The sequence below is a fragment of the Gymnoscopelus microlampas genome, assembly GCF_963454915.1.
Source record: "Gymnoscopelus microlampas genome assembly, chromosome: 21".
Taxonomy (NCBI): domain Eukaryota; kingdom Metazoa; phylum Chordata; class Actinopteri; order Myctophiformes; family Myctophidae; genus Gymnoscopelus; species Gymnoscopelus microlampas.
In genome coordinates this window covers 21,088,240-21,104,586 of record NC_139958.1, presented here as the reverse complement: position 1 = coordinate 21,104,586, position 16,347 = coordinate 21,088,240, and the positions used below count along the sequence as shown (strand labels likewise).

Sequence of the window (16,347 nt, the reverse complement as noted above, 5' to 3'; positions counted from 1 at the left end):
TTTTAATTTTCGTTTCGGTAAAATGTATTTCACCGAAACGAAAGTTAAATCCGAAAAAATCACTAAGTGTGGAGGCCAAAATCGTCCCCCCAAAAACCTGTTAGGAGTACGTTTCAGGCAAACTTTGTACCCTTTTCCCTTTAAATATCCATTGCCATTGACAATGCATTAGGCGCTTAAAGTTAAATATTTCAAAAACTACAAATCATTTCAAAGTAAAACATCTCAAGGATGCATGTCCACAGTAAGGGGGAATTTTTTAACTGTGAATGGAGTTTCTAGGTGAAAGTGTTTTTTTGAGGTCCCAAAACCTTCCATCCGCCTCCAGTATAAATCTCTGAACTTTTAAAGGAGTACAATTCTAAAACTATGCAACATTTCAAAGATTCCTTTTCAGGCAAACATGTCCACAGTAAGATGAACATTTTAAAGTATGAATGGGGTTTCTATTCTATATATGACATTTTGAATCTTTACAGTCAGTTCACCTTCTTTTGGGTCTTGAGTTGAACCAATTACTCCCGCGGAGACATCAAATTTCTCTTTTGGGCCTTGAGTCTTGGGATTCAAGGCCCAAAAGAGAAATTTGATGTCTCCGCGGGAGTAATTGGTTCGACTCAAGACTCTTTTGGGTCTTGAGTCTTGTGGGAAAAAAAAAGCGCACCAGTTGGATTTGAACCGGGAACCTTCTGGTTGCAAGTCCTGTATCTAAACCACTTCACCACAGAGGTGCTTACCTGTTCTGTTGACTTGCGTGTCATTTTCTGAAAAATGATATAAAGGTAAAAGCCCCAGGTAAAAGTTAGAAAGATGTCTTTGCGGGATTTGAACTCAGGACCTTCAGTATGCAAGGCCTGAATCTTAACCACTGCTCCACCATGGTACATACTTTATGGTCTCTTGCACGCTCTTCAGTGAAAGATCAGATAAAGGTGCAAGAGTCAGGTAATAGCTGGAAACCTGTCCTAGTTGGATTTGAACCGGTAACCTTCTGGTTGCAAGTCCGGTATCTAAGCCATTGCACCACAGAGGTTCTGACTTGTTCTGTTAACTTAGCCTATCAAGTTATGTACCCTTTTCCCTTTAAATATCCATTGCCGTTGACAATACATTGGGCGCTTAAAGTCAAATATTTCAAAAACTACAAATCATTTCAAAGTAAAACATCTCAAGGATGCATGTCCACAGTAAGGGGGAATTTTTGAACTGTGAATGGAGTTTCTAGGTGAAAGTGTTTTTTTGAGGTCCCAAAACCTTCCATTTTGGGACCTCAAAAATGGAAGGTAAGGCCTCCAGTATAAATCTCTGAACTTTTAAAGGAGTACAATTCTAAAACTATGCAACATTTCAAAGATTCCTTTTCAGGCAAACATGTCCACAGTAAGATGAACATTTTAAAGTATGAATGGGGTTTCTATTCTATATATGACATTTTGAATCTTTACAGTCAGTTCACCTTCTTTTGGGTCTTGAGTTGAACCAATTACTCCCGCGGAGACATCAAATTTCTCTTTTGGGCCTTGAGTCTTGGGATTCAAGGCCCAAAAGAGAAATTTGATGTCTCCGCGGGAGTAATTGGTTCGACTCAAGACTCTTTTGGGTCTTGAGTCTTGTGGGGAAAAAAAAGCGCACCAGTTGGATTTGAACCGGGAACCTTCTGGTTGCAAGTCCTGTATCTAAACCACTTCACCACAGAGGTGCTTACCTGTTCTGTTGACTTGCGTGTCATTTTCTGAAAAATGATATAAAGGTAAAAGCCCCAGGTAAAAGTTAGAAAGATGTCCTTGCGGGATTTGAACTCAGGACCTTCAGTATGCAAGGCCTGAATCTTAACCACTGCTCCACCATGGTACATACTTCATGGTCTCTTGCACGCTCTTCAGTGAAAGATCAGATAAAGGTGCAAGAGTCAGGTAATAGTTGGAAACCTGTCCTAGTTGGATTTGAACCGGTAACCTTCTGGTTGCAAGTCCGGTATCTAAGCCATTGCACCACAGAGGTTCTGACTTGTTCTGTTAACTTAGCCTATCAAGTTATGTACCCTTTTCCCTTTAAATATCCATTGCCGTTGACAATACATTGGGCGCTTAAAGTCAAATATTTCAAAAACTACAAATCATTTCAAAGTAAAACATCTCAAGGATGCATGTCCATAGTAAGGTGGAATTGTTGAACTGTGAATGGAGTTTCTAGGTGAAAGTGTTTTTTTGAGGTCCCAAAACCTTCCATCCGCCTCCAGTATAAATCTCTGAACTTTTAAAGGAGTACAATTCTAAAACTATGCAACATTTCAAAGATTCCTTTTCAGGCAAACATGTCCACAGTAAGATGAACATTTTAAAGTATGAATGAGGTTACTAGGCGTAAGTATGTAGGATTAGTAGCCTGTAGTCGTTTCCCTTTAAATGTCCATTGCCGCATTAACAATGGATGGGGCGCTTAAAGTTAAATATCTCCCAAACTATAAATGATTTCAAAGAAAAAATCTCAAGCATGCATGTCCACAGTAAGGTGGAATTTTTGAACTATGAATGGAGTTTCTAGGTGAAAGTGTTTTTTTTAGGTCCCAAATTCGTCCATCGACCTCCATTCTAAATCTCTAAACTTTTAAAGGAGTACAATTCTAAAACTATTAAACATTTCAAATTTTCCTTTTCAGGCAAACATGTCCACAGTAAGATGAACATTTTAAAGTATGAATGGGCTTACTAGCAGTAAGTATGTAGGATTAGTAGCCTGTACTCGTTTCCCTTTAAATATCCATTGCCGCATCGACAATGCATGGGGCACTTAAAGTTAAATATCTCCAAAACTACAAATGATTTAAAAAAAGAAAATCTCAAGCATGCATGTCCACACTAAGGTGGAATTTTTCAACTTTTACATGACTCCTGCACCTTTATCTAATCTTTCAGTGAAGAACACGTAAGTTAACAAAGGCAGTAAGAATCACTCTGGTGCAGTGGTTAAGATACAGGGCTTACAACCAGAAGGATCCTGGTTCAAATCCAGGTTGCACATTTTTCCAACTTTTACCTGACTCTTGCACCTTTATCTAATATTTTTGTGCCATTTCCAGGATTTGATTTCCAGGATTCGAGTCTTGAGTCCCAAGACTCAAGACCCAAAAGAGTCTTGAGTCGAACCAATTACTCCCGCGGAGATGTTACACGGTAGTGTGAACAATAAAATAGCCAAAGGCTTTGGTTCTAAACAGTGACCAGAAATGGGGAAATACCACACAAAACCACACAGTAGGTAGGAGTACAAAAAGTCAATGTTCGTTTATTCAACCTAAAATCTAATAAAAAGACAGGGCAGTGACTTTTGAGGGGAATGCAAATAGTTCAATGGCCAACTTTTCAAAAGGGGGGGGGAGTGTCTTCAGAGTCGTCCACTTAGTTCCATAAAGCACTGTAAGATACAGAGTCAATTAGTGCCACAGGTTCCAGGATACCATCCCATTCAAACATTCAAATGTCCGTTGCCAGTAACATCCAATGGTAGCAGTAAAGTGTCTTGTGCCAGGAATATCCAACTACAGTAGTGCAAGTGGCAATACATGGGTTTGTACTTCCCTTTCCATTGGGGTTCAGTTGGTTCCTGCCTGAGGCCCGTCCTCCCTCCTCTGTCCTTGCTGGGGGTCTGTGCACGTCCGTGGTCTCAACAAAATCTCGCTTCCTCTGCAGCAGTGTCCTTTTTATAGCAGAGCCTACCAGCCTGGCACCAATTGCAGCCTGCAACAGTGATTAGCTCCTGCCCTGCACCTTTCCAATTGGGGAGGAGTCCTGCATGCTGAGACTCAAATCCTGGAAATGGCAAATCAGCATGTGTCTGTCTCCCTGGGGTCTAGTGCTGTAATAGGGATAGACCCCTGTGTTCTTGGCTGTTGCTGACAATAAGCCCACTTGTAAAGTGCATGCGCCAAATGCCTTTAATTAATTTGGTGGAATGACCCATCACGTTCATGTAATGTCAATGTGCTTGGTTATCTCTGTTGGAAGAGCTCTTGACTTCAGACCACAAGGTCATGGGATCAAATCTCAGAACAGGATCCTTGGCATCTGAGCAATCTGGCTCCTACGGGTCTACTATCTTTTTTCGCCTTTATCATAAAGGTTGCTGGACAATATATAGAGGATGAAATGCCCTCCACAGGTGTCTCTTCGTGCTTTTGACTTGCTTTTTTGTATTTTGGCCTTGAAAATTTCAAAGTACCACAACTTTGAAGTATGGGACAAGTGGGTTTTGAACATGGAACTTCTGTGCTGAGAGTCCCTCCTTTAGACCACTAACCCATCTCTCAGCCACTCCCTTCGTGCTCTTGACTTGCTTTTTTGTATTTTGGCCTTGAAAATTTCAAAGTACCACAACTTTGAAGTATGGGACAACTGGGTTTTGAACAAGGAACTTCTGTGCTGAGAGTCCCTCCTTTCGACCACTAACCCATCTGTCAGCCACTACCTTCACATGTCTCTTTGTGCTCTTGACTTGCTTTTTGGCTTTGAAAATGTCAAAGTACTACAACTTTGAAATACGGTACTTGAACATGGAACCACTGTGCTGAGAGTCCAACCTTCAGACCACTACCCCATCTCTGAGCCACTCCCTTCACATGTCTCTTCGTGCTTTTGACTTGCTTTTTTGTATTTTGGCCTTGAAAATGTCAAAGTACAACAACTTTGAAGTATGGGACAACTGGGATTTGAACATGGAACCTCTGTACTGAGAGTCCGAACCTTTAGACCACTACCCCATCTCTCAGCCACTCCCTTCACATGTCTCTTTGTGCTCTTGTCTTGCTTTTTGGCCTTGAAAATTTCAAAGTACTACAACTTTGAAGTATGGGGCTTGAACATGGAACCTCTGTGCTGAGAGTCCGACCTTCAGATCACTACACCATCTCTTAGTCACTCCCTTCACATGTCTCTTCGTGCTTTTGACTTGCTTTTTTGTAATTTGGCCTTGAAAATTTCAAAGTACTTTGAAGTATGGGACGACTGGGATTCGAACATGGAACCCTCTGTGCTGAGAGTCTGATCACTATCCCACTACACCATCTCTCACTGACTAACAGCAGATGTCTCTTAGTACTGTTGACGTGTTCTTTTATATGTCAGCCTTCAGTTTGTAAAGTTGAAAAGCAATGAACCATAGAAGGGCTGCGATTTGAACATGGAATCTCTGTGCTGAGAGTCTGACCTTTAGACCACTGCACCATCTCTCAGCACTCCCTTCACATGTGTCTTCTTGCTTTTGACTTGCTTTTTTGTATTTTGGCCTTGAAAAATCTCTCAGCCACTCCCATAATATGTCTCTTTGTACTCTGGAAGTGTTTATATGTCAGCCTTCAGTTAGTAAAGTTGAAAAGCAATGAACCACAGAATGCCTGGGATTTGAACATGGCATCTCTGTGCTGAGAGTCTGATCTTTAGACCGCTACACCATCTCTCAGCCACTCCCATCATAGGTCTCTTTGTAGTCTTGAAGTGTTTATATGTCAGCCTTCAGTTAGTAAAGTTGAAAAGCAATGAACCATAGAATGACTGGGCTTTGAATATGACATCTTCATGCTGAGAGTCTGATCTTTAGATCGCTACACCATCTCTCAGCCACTCCCATTGTATGTATCTTCGTAGTCTGGAAGTGTTTATATGTCAGCCTTCAGTTAGTAAAGTTGAAAAGCAATGAAGCATAGAATGACTGGGACTTGAACATTGCATCTCAATGCTGAGAGTTTGATCTTTAGACCGCAACACCATCTCTCAGCCACTCCCATCATATGTCTCTTTTTACTCTTGAAGTGTTTACATGTCAGCCTTCAGTTAGTAAAGTTGAAATACGTCAGCATATAGAGCTTCATCATGTAACGTTACTATTCTACCCCGAATTTGTCCCCGAACTTTTAGTGCTTTTTAGTTATTTTTTTGTAGTTTAGCTGTCAAAACTTGACAATTGAAACTCTGCTGAGTATTACTACACCATTACTCAGTACTTTCGAAGTTTATAATTTCACACTCAACTACAGTAGGTCTGGGACTTGAACATGGAAACCCAGTGCTGAGAGTTTGAGCATTAGTCCACTACACCATCACATGTCTTTAAAGTGTTCTTTTGGACTGACCAGCAAAGCCCAGCTTCCCAGCTTGGCTTTGCTGGTCATTCCAGCCAGCCAGCTAGTTACTTTACACCACTGTTGTTCTTTAAATCTAATTATTTTGCTTGAATAATTCTGTCACTATAGTGAAAACCTGTTGTTTTTAATGTCAATAATTAAAGTAGCTAATAGCTATTCTTCTTCATAATACATTTTTTTCAAAGTGATATATTGTAGTAGCAGTGACTGAGACAACAGACTGAAAAACAATGCTGTATAACTGAATGAGTGTGAGCGTGCATGCGCAACTGGTTGCGGCCCACATCAAGTCACCTTTTGACCAATGTGGCCCGCACCCCAAAATTAGTTTGACACCCCTGCTATACAGGGTATCTGCACATTTCTAAAGTGACAGACTATACATTAAAATGGTCAAACATTTGGCAAAATTGTCTTCTGTCATTCACGGGGGAAAACTCTAAATGATAAAATTAGATTAATTAATGGAATGATTGGATTTGTTTTGACCAAAGATTTGACTATTGACATCCTTATAGTCTCCGCCAGGCTGAAAGGCATGGCGAGTGAGTATGTTTTCCCCCTGTCCGTCCGTCCGTCCGTGTGTCCTGTCCGTGTGTTACCAGCTAATCTCCGGCACCTTTGGCCCGGTCGCTGCGAAACTGTGCACACCCACTCCCTGGATGCCAATTCAGAACCCCTGCCCCACATTTTTCACATGGGCCTGTCATAGCGCCACCAGGAGGCCGATTTGTGCAAAACCCATTTTTTCCCATTACACCTACAGCTTTTAACCAATTGCATACAAATCGGTACACATTATCTCTATAGTCATGTGATCAACCCGGATCTGTCAGATTTCCCATATTGCATCCTCATTGGCTAAGGTTGGCTTCCAAAGTTTGCAGGATTGGTCCGTTTTGAACAAACTGCCTCAAATCATGAACGCAACTTGCCATTTCCATAAAATTGCACACGCACATTCCCACTAGGCCGAGGAAGAAATGCCACTTGAAAAATTTCAAATCAGCCTCATGGTGGCACTATAACAGGCCGATTTGCATTTTTAACTATAACTGCACCGATATGCGTGAAACTTTGCATGCACACTCCCTAGAGGCCAAGGAAAAACATCTGCACTGCATTCTTCACATCTGCTTTTTACAGTGCTACCAGGAGGCCGACTTATGTAAAATACATTTTTGGAGATTATTCCTTCAGATTCTGTCCAAAAAACACGCACATTGGTACACTGCATCTCCATAGTCATGTGATTCCGATGGATCTGTCCAAATATTTCATATTCCATCCTATTTGGCTTACAGTGGCTTCCAAAGTTTGCAGGATTGGTCAGTTTTGAACAAAATACCTCAAAACATGAACGCAGTGTGCAATTTCCGTGAAATTTTGCATGCAGATTCCCACTAGGCTGAGGAAGAAATGCCCCCTTTTCACATTCACATTGGAAGAATGAAAGATTGATGAAAATGTTTGAGCGCCACTAATATAGAAAAACATGTTTTTTCAGAAAACTGTTAGGATTTAGAAGACATTTGTAGAATCGGCCTCAGGTCTTAATGGGATAATTTATGTTCTTCTATTTTTCATGAATCCAGATGCAGTGACCATGGGCTCAGTGTTTGGTCGCAGCACAGCTCTCAACCTGCAGACGTCCCAGCTGAACACACCCCAGGACGCATCTTGTACTCACATCCTGGTCTTCCCAACCTCTGCCACCACTCAGCTGGCTGCAAGTTCCTACCCCACCGAGGACAATGCTGGTGAGAATCATAATCATACTGTTAGCCCATTGGTTCTCAAACATTTTGCCTGAAGATTAGCTATTTTTCCAAATAGCTGAAATATAAAATAGGGCTTAAGTCCCTCATTTTGACACCCTGGAACCCCCTCAAGGACACCTGGGGGTGTTGAACGGTGTTGAACGGGAGGAGTAGGACAGAGGCGCTAGCTACTGTATGTCATCACTGGCAGGTGAGCCAGTAGGGTACAATATCAGTGGCAACGCAGAAAATTGTCATGATGGTTAATTGGCACGCCAACTGAAGAAACAACGGGTACAAATAATTGGCTATTCTATATTTAGGGGGGGGGGGCACTGCAGACACTGCTGTCTCTGATCACAGTTGTTTAGTGTAAGTGGTCAGATTGAATTAAAACAAGCTAAATGGACTATTGGCTTGAATGACTTGCCATGAGAGCAGTGTGGATGTTTAGCAACATACTGTGTTAAATTGTGTATTGTGTAATGATGGTTGGTAGAAAACTTTCCATCTTCCATAAAAAAAAGTCTTGTCGAGAGAACAAAAGCCTTAGTATCAGTTATCGCAGGGACATTTACAAGGACAGATGGAAAGGAAACCAGTCACTGGAACATCTTTTACTCATTGAGTACTGTCTGTGTAATGTACAAAGTGCGGGTGTCTTGTCTGAGAGAAACTGAAGGGACCCTGGCTTTCAAGTGCACACATCTTCGGATCGATTCTTCTCAGAGTTGGACGTTTGGAAGTCTTCTGCTTTCTCTACCAACAGTTTTGTTGCACGGGTCGTTTGATGTTATATGACATTGTCGGTAGCTTTACTTTCGATAGATTTAACCAAAGCTCTAGAATTCTCAGTGAGAAGAGATGAGCGGACTCTGTCTAAAAAAATACACATCATTGTCATTATGAGGAATTGTTCTTGTGAACAGCCAGAGACAGGGATGAAGTGATCAGTGCATAAAACTACTTATACTTTTTTTTATACTACTACAAAATACTTTTCAGCTGTTTTAGTATGGCTGCAGGAGAAAGACTTCCATGGACTATAAATGGCTAGTTCCAGTGTGTAATGCTATATTTTCTCAGTAGAATATCAAACAACATTTAGAAGACACACTGGGTCTTTTGATTAAACTTAACCAGCAGGGTTATTGTGGTGGTTTAGTGTGGGTCCATGACTGTTTTCAGATTCCAAAATATGGTTTCCGTTTTTCCCTCTTGGTGCTTCGTGTGGCCATTGACCCCAGACAGTTATTTGCATAGCGAGAAGGTGAATATTTTGGTCAGATGGAATTTTATTTGTTTACTTTACTGTTTGAAATAGGGGTGAGAAAGTTGGGTTTCTCAAATGTGGTGAAAGGAATGGAGGCACGTTTTATTATTATAAGAGAAGGGAGGACCAGAGTTTGTGTCTGACTCCTGTCATGTCTCACATGTCTCTCTTCTCTCTGACCTCGGTTTTCTCTAAAAATGTTTTTTCGCAAAAAATGCCAAAGACATAATATTACAAAAAAAGAAGATAGTGGAAGGAATGAGCAAGATAAATTGAAACATTAATTTTTTTATACAAATGAATGTTTCAATTTATCTTGCTCAACTTGAGAATATTACTTTTAGTACAGTAACTGCGATGATAATTTCCATTGTCATTTTGACCTGCTATCTCCCAGGCTGTGGCTTTGAATTAGCTCAGGTTACAGTAGGTCCAAAACCTAGTACACATTAAAGCCCGCCCAGACGTTGACTAACAACTCAAATTGAATGAATGAATGTAATACACTTTTTACATTGAATACTAAAAATGTATCAAATGGCCTAGTCCTTTAAATACTGAAGTTGCAGGCCTGGATTATACTAAACCCTTGTGCTGTACATAAGTCATTTAAACTGATGGCCTTTGAAGGGACTGAACTCTGAACCCAAGGGCTGTGTCAGTGCCACCTTTCTGAACATTGATTTATAGGGAACTTTGTTGACATCCAGAACCTTTTGAATAACTCTTCTCGTTTTTGTCCTTCAGATGACATGTTTGATCTGCCTTTCCCTGATGAACTGGAAAACGACATTGGACATGATATGATGTTGATCACAGGGAACCTCCATCCCTCCCCCAACACTTCCCCTGTCCCCTCCCCCGGTTCGCCCTCTGGCATGGGGATGGGATCCAACTTCCAGAACACCAGGGTGAGTCGAGGTCCATTGGAGAGAAATCAGCCTACAGTTTATCCACGCTATAGCAAATGAAAATTTAGAGCAAAGGAAAATTCGACATGCCCACAAGCTTATCACTCAAAATAGCACAATGCGCAGCATTCCCCAAGCCTCATGTGTGTCAAAAGTAGGTCGTGTGACTTGGCTGTAAGTTGGGAGCCACTAGGCTCACTAAGATTCAAAGATTCAATGATTCAAGATTCAAAGGAGTTTATTTGTCACTCACTCATACAAAGTACAAGCAGCAGCGGAATGCTGTGTGACATGTTCCTCAGAATGTGATAACAATATATAACAACAAGAGATAATACAGGTTAAAAAGCTGACAAGTAAAACCTTAAGTAGCAATGGAGAGTGTACAGAATATGAAAGGAGAATACTTTAGCAACCGGGATATACTGGGGATATACCAGTGGTTCTGAAAGTGGGATCCGGGGACCCCCAGGGGTCCTTGACATGAAAAGATTTGAGAACCACTGGAATACAGTAAATAGTATATAGATTGTGCAAGTACAATATGTGCAAAGTACAATATCTGCAGGGGATTTGTCCCAAACAAAAAAAAGAGAATGAAGACTGTGTGTGCTCTGTTGTGAGCAAAAAGGGGTGTTTATAGATGGAAGGCGTTTGACCTGGCGGTTTGGACATTGTTCAGGGCTCTGAGCCTCAGGGGGAAAACTCTTGCTGTTCACAGTACCGAATCCCTGCCTGTTCAGACATTATAAGTTGCTCTACATAAGAGGATTAGCTAAATTCCTAAAATATAAAAATTGTGTAATAATAATAATCTCTAGTAATCACATTTTATGGAACACATTATCCTAACTGGACTATTACCATCTGCTATTGAAAATAATTACTTTGGCTGGGATTACAGAATAAGGTGCTAATAAAAAAAAATCCTACCCCTTTGTTCCCCCTGTGTATCCAGAGCCAGGGTGAGCGCTTATTGTCCCGGGACAATCCACCAGAGGAACTCAAGCAGCAGCCACTGGCGTTGGGCTACTATGTCTCTACAGCACAGGCAGATGGACTACCTCACTGGTTCTGGGCCTCCTGCCCACAGGCACAGAGCCAGTGTCCACTTTTCCTCAAGGTATGGAAAATACTGCATGCGTAAGGGAAAGTAAAGCCTGATTCATAGCAAAGATACTCGATGGAGAAGATAGGGCAATCCAAGCCTCGCCAGCGGTACGAAATGATATACGCGTCTGGTCTCGTAAGTGGGTGCGGTCATCCCACATGAACGTCGCATAGGCATTGTTTGTTGTCAGGTCTGTCTGACAAATCCCATTTTAGTGTCAGAATGTTCGGAGCACAGGTGGCTTGTGAAAAATGGGTCCAATATTTACTTCTGTGAGCATGGAACGGGCCACATCTGTGCTCACGGTCACTTCCCCCATTGGGATTAATGACTCGGGACAGCCGCTGGTCTCCTAAACGGCCAGAGCACCCACATGACACAGATACTGGACACGACTCGAGGTTGTGGCGTCTCAGTTTCATCCATCTCTGTTTACACTTTGTCCTACGGCGGTATAGCTTGCCAAAAGTAACTGATCTACAAGCTCATGACATGTCGAATTGCAATGCGTTGTGAGCTTGTAGATCTGCTATTTTAGGTGAGCAACAGTGTCATATGACGGAGTGAAATTGTAAGAACAGTGCCATGTGGGCACTTTAAGAGAGAAAGCACACACCATGGACTGTCCTATGAAGTGCTGTAGTGGAAAATGTAATAAAGACTGTTATTGTAAAAAAATGTCATACTGTGAATGTGAGCAAAAAGCACTGGTCTTTCAAATGACTGGTGTTAATAACAGTGTCCTTAATGATCAACAAGTAGCATCCCTCAAATTTGAAAGGGGAGCAGTTGCTCTGCTGCTTAATTTATTACTCAGGTGCCAAGTTGCCAACCTGAATTGGCACAGTAATTAGACCGTCTCAGGCTGTAAACAGTAACACAGCTGCCCTGAAAGTTCCAACCTTTGTGAACATCCACTTTGTAACTGTTGCCCTGGAAAACAACAAACTATCAGAGTAACAGCTGTTACTCAGCCAACTGTAGCTAGCCGACAAAAAAAATGTCCATATGATTTTTATCTTCCATTATTGCTGTGAACCCACCGCTTCCTAATGGTGTAAACAGCTGACCAGATATTGACATGGGGTTTCACATGCCTCCTCCAATAACAATTGACAGTTGAAACTGTAAAATGGCCTGCATTTCTGTAGTGCGTTTATCCATTGCGCTTTACACTGACCCATTCACACACTAATGGCGACAGTGGAGGCAACCATGGAGGCTCATCAGGAGCAGTTAGGGTTTCAGTTTATTTGCCCAAGGACACTTTGACACAAAGCCAGGAGGACTCGGGCATCAAACCAGGAACGTTCTGGTTCCTAAGTGGCCGCTCTACCTCCTGAGCCAGCGTCTAGATCACAGGTCTTCAACAGGGAGTCCAGAAACCCCAGGGGGTCCTCAGAGTTACTACGGGGGGGCTGCATTAATCACTTGAGCCCTAGCATCCCTATAATAGCCGATCCGAAATAATGTGAGCTTGTAGATCGGCTATTTTCGGCAAAGTGGTTTGGTGTCGAGGGAAAAAGGTACAGAGCCAAAAGTACAGAGCCAATAGATCAAGTTTACTAAGTATTGAGGGTTTAAGTGGTTAAATGTCTGAAATAAACAAAAGACTTACACAACACTGATAGTCAATGAAATTATCTATGAAATCTAGGAAAAGGTTTAACCTGCAACACAATGTTATACGATGTGTAGTGGTGGGGTCCCTGCTTCATCTCTCTCTCTCTCAGCTAAGGGGTCCTTGGCCTGAGAAACGTTGAAGACCCTTGGTCTACATTGTACAGTATATTTACTGCTCATGTTTCCTCTCTTCAGGCCTCACTTCACCACCATATCTCCATTACCCAGTCAGAGGAGATGCTGACGGAAAAAAACAAGAAAACTCCACATCCTCATCCTCTGGACTCCAAAACCACCTCTGATGTACTCAGGTTAGGACACATGCTGTTCAAACCTCACAATGTTTTCATCTTTCCCTTTAACCCATTCAATCCGGGATTCCCATTCAATCTGTGTCACTTTCGATTTCTTTGGCTGTTCAAAAATAGCAGATATACAAGCTCATAGCGCGGAAGATGGGTGCAAATCTTTGAATATAATGTTTTTAAAGCGAACATTTGTAACTCAAATCTTCGCTTCAAATTGAGCTTAAGTGGTTAATGATCAATTCCCTTCAGAGCAGGATTTTTTGAAAACTGAAAACTGTTTGAAAACTGATTGAAAACTGTTGTTTGTGTCATGAGTACATGACACAACACAGAACACCAATATTACGTGGTGATAAAGCGATGCAAAAATGTTTTGGGAATGAGGTTGATTTTTCACCGTGAATAAAAGCAGCAATATGAATGAATGAGGCATCAACTACTGTATATGAATCGTTTTTTATGAAAATATTTGCAGGTGATTTTTGTATGGTTCATTTATTCATAACGCCCAAGACCATAACAGAGAATATTGGAATCTCTCTCTCTCTCTCTCTCTCTCTCTCTCTCTCTCTCTCTCTCTCTCTCTCTCTCTCTCTCTCTCTCTCTCTCTCTCTCTCTCTCTCTCTCTCTCTCTCTCTCTCTCTCTCTCTCTCTCTCTCTCTCTCTCTCTCTCTCTCTCTCTCTCTCTCTCTCTCTCTCTCTCTCTCTCTCTCTCTCTCTCTCTCTCTCTCAAAAAGGTTCTCATTAATCTAATAGGGTAACAGAGTTGACAGAGATAATCAGTTTTATTATAACAGGGTTTCTTGATCATTTGCTAATACTTTTCTGTTTTCATGCTATTCCAAACCCACAGATATGTGTTGGAGCAGTACAACGCCCTCTCCTGGCTGACATGTACCCCTGCTACACAAGACCGTCGGTCCTGCCTGCCCGTCCACTTGGCTGTGCTTACACAGATGTACAATGCCATCCTGAATATGCTGTAGCTATACAGTACACGGGGGCTAATGGCAACCTCGTGGAATTGACTGCACACTAATCTACTGTGTGCCTACACTTCCCTTTTCTGGGCACCAGAGAGCGGCAGAGACCCCTTTGTTGTCGAGGGTGGATTTGGAATATTAGTGGCCAAAGACGGGACAGGGCTATGGGCTAGGCTTCCCAACCAACGGCAGGGGGAGTAATATGCCTATGTACAAGATGATGTTTTAAAACTTAATCAGCCAGAAGAACGGCCACACCCAGTGCAATTTGTATCTTCTAAACGCGTCCTTTCTGCAACATTGTACAGTTGGAGCTATTTTAGTATGCCGTTTATAATGACATATCACTTTTGTCTGATATAGCATTACTTTAAAAGATCATCATCCACACGGAGGCACTTATTAAGGGCATTTAAGCCTGCTTGGATGACATTTTAAAGGGGCTCGTAGAGGATTATTCTCACCTTCACCTGTGAAAAGAGACGTGTGTGTAAGACCCCTTTAGTCAATACTGCACAACCAGCAAAATGACTTGACTGCAGCAACATATTGCTTTGTTACATCAATGATGTTTGTTTATGTTTGTAAGAAACTGAGGTTTTAGGGACTTGCAGTTTAGTACTGAAATTATAACCTTTGCTCTGAATAAGGGCAAAGTTCATGATTTCATCCAAAGGGAGAGCAGTTAATTATGGCACTTTTTACTCACTTTCCAAAGTGACAATTGTATTGTTGTAGATATAAACGCAATGAATATTTGACCAGTTCATGCATAAATGTTTATAATGTAAGACTTGCATTTGCAAAGAATTGAGACTTATTTTTTAATATTTAAAAAAACAAAAAGAAGAAAGAAAATTTGAAAGTTTTTTTTCCCCAATTTACTAGCAATTCTCATGGGATAAGAAATACATTGAATTGTCATTTTAAGGAAATTGTGAAGATGCCATATTTATATAAAGTATATCATGTCATATAAATTCACATGTAAATAAATATATATTACCTCTTTCAAGCAGCAGATAAAGAAGATGGTGACGGATAAAACCATCTCTTAAAAAGTGAACACAATATAAAACTTTTTTTTCCAGACATTGTTTTACATTATTTTAGTTCTACATATTTTTGTTTTGTTTATTATTTTCTATGAGTACTGAAAATGGTATCTTAGCTTTTTATTTAATGAGTTTAAGTTAATAAACCTATTGATGCAGGAGACATATATTTATAAAATGTTTCTCTTCCTGCCAAATAAACTTGAAATAGGCAATAGATTACTATAATATTTGAATATTGCAAAGTCGTTGCATATTTAAGAAACATGCTTAATTTCATTGGCCTTCCCAAATGATGTCAAGCCAACCATCAGAAAAGCCTGTTTCTTGACCTTCACTACGCAGTCTGCTATTTGTACAATTGGTAGCATGTTTGTATATACACTTTTCAGCTGTGTTTTTTGGAATTTCTTAAAGCTGTACATTTCATGCTGTTTGGTTTACTTTCAAGTGATTCCTACAAAAGTATTTTTGCTGTTGGTTTTTTAAAATATACAGTACATTACAAAATTTCACTCAAATTACCGCAGAGAGGTAAATTGCCAAGTAAATATTACTCATACAGGCGAAAGGTGAGTTTGCAAAAAAATTGTTACATCTGCCATCAGTTTAAATATCGAACAGATTCAACTTAGAAATCTGTGACTTTTACACTTGTTTTTTTTAGTAAATTATTAAAACTTGTCAAAATGATCATGTCTTGAGTGATCTCTTTTCTACAGGTAAAGCTACAATTTATTTTTCTTTTTTCTTTTGCTAAATAGGTTTCTTCCTATATTTTCCTCATGCCTTTGTCCTTTTACATTGATATTTGCTGCTTCAAGATCTTTTCTATAAATATGCAATACTAGATGTTATCTGGCTACTGTAGATGTTATCTGGCAGCAACGGAAATAGCAGATCTACAAGCTCGCAAACGTGTGTCCCTAACGCGTCGTGAGCTTGCAGATCTGCTAGTTCCGGCACCATCTCTTGATACAAGAAAGAAGAAAAAAAAAGGCTAACGGACAACAAATCCAAACAAAAAGTAAATCTTTGAGGCGTTTGTCCTTTTACATTGATATTTGCTGTTCAAGATCTTTTCTATAAATTTGCAATACTAGATGTTATCTTGCTGTGTGTGCCTGCTTACAACCATCAACCTCGCAAATGAAATTGGGTTATGGTGTGTGACTGTGCGGTTTGTA

At 40.7% G+C, this 16,347-nt stretch overlaps 1 protein-coding gene across 2 annotated transcripts in view; it reads left to right on the top strand.

Moving 5' to 3' along the window:
- The window catches only part of LOC311037088 (mediator of RNA polymerase II transcription subunit 13-like), a 162,412-nt gene extending 146,559 nt beyond the window's left edge, over positions 1-15,853 (top strand). For both annotated transcript variants that reach the window (XM_084046167.1, XM_084046166.1), the window contains exons 27-31: positions 7,732-7,896; positions 9,917-10,080; positions 11,039-11,203; positions 13,010-13,125; positions 13,976-15,853. In XM_084046167.1, the coding sequence (XP_083902293.1) occupies positions 7,732-7,896; positions 9,917-10,080; positions 11,039-11,203; positions 13,010-13,125; positions 13,976-14,108 (743 nt within the window). In that variant the 3' untranslated portion in view covers positions 14,109-15,853. The remainder of the gene's footprint in view (positions 1-7,731; positions 7,897-9,916; positions 10,081-11,038; positions 11,204-13,009; positions 13,126-13,975) is intronic.
- The last annotated feature ends 494 nt before the right edge of the window (positions 15,854-16,347 follow it).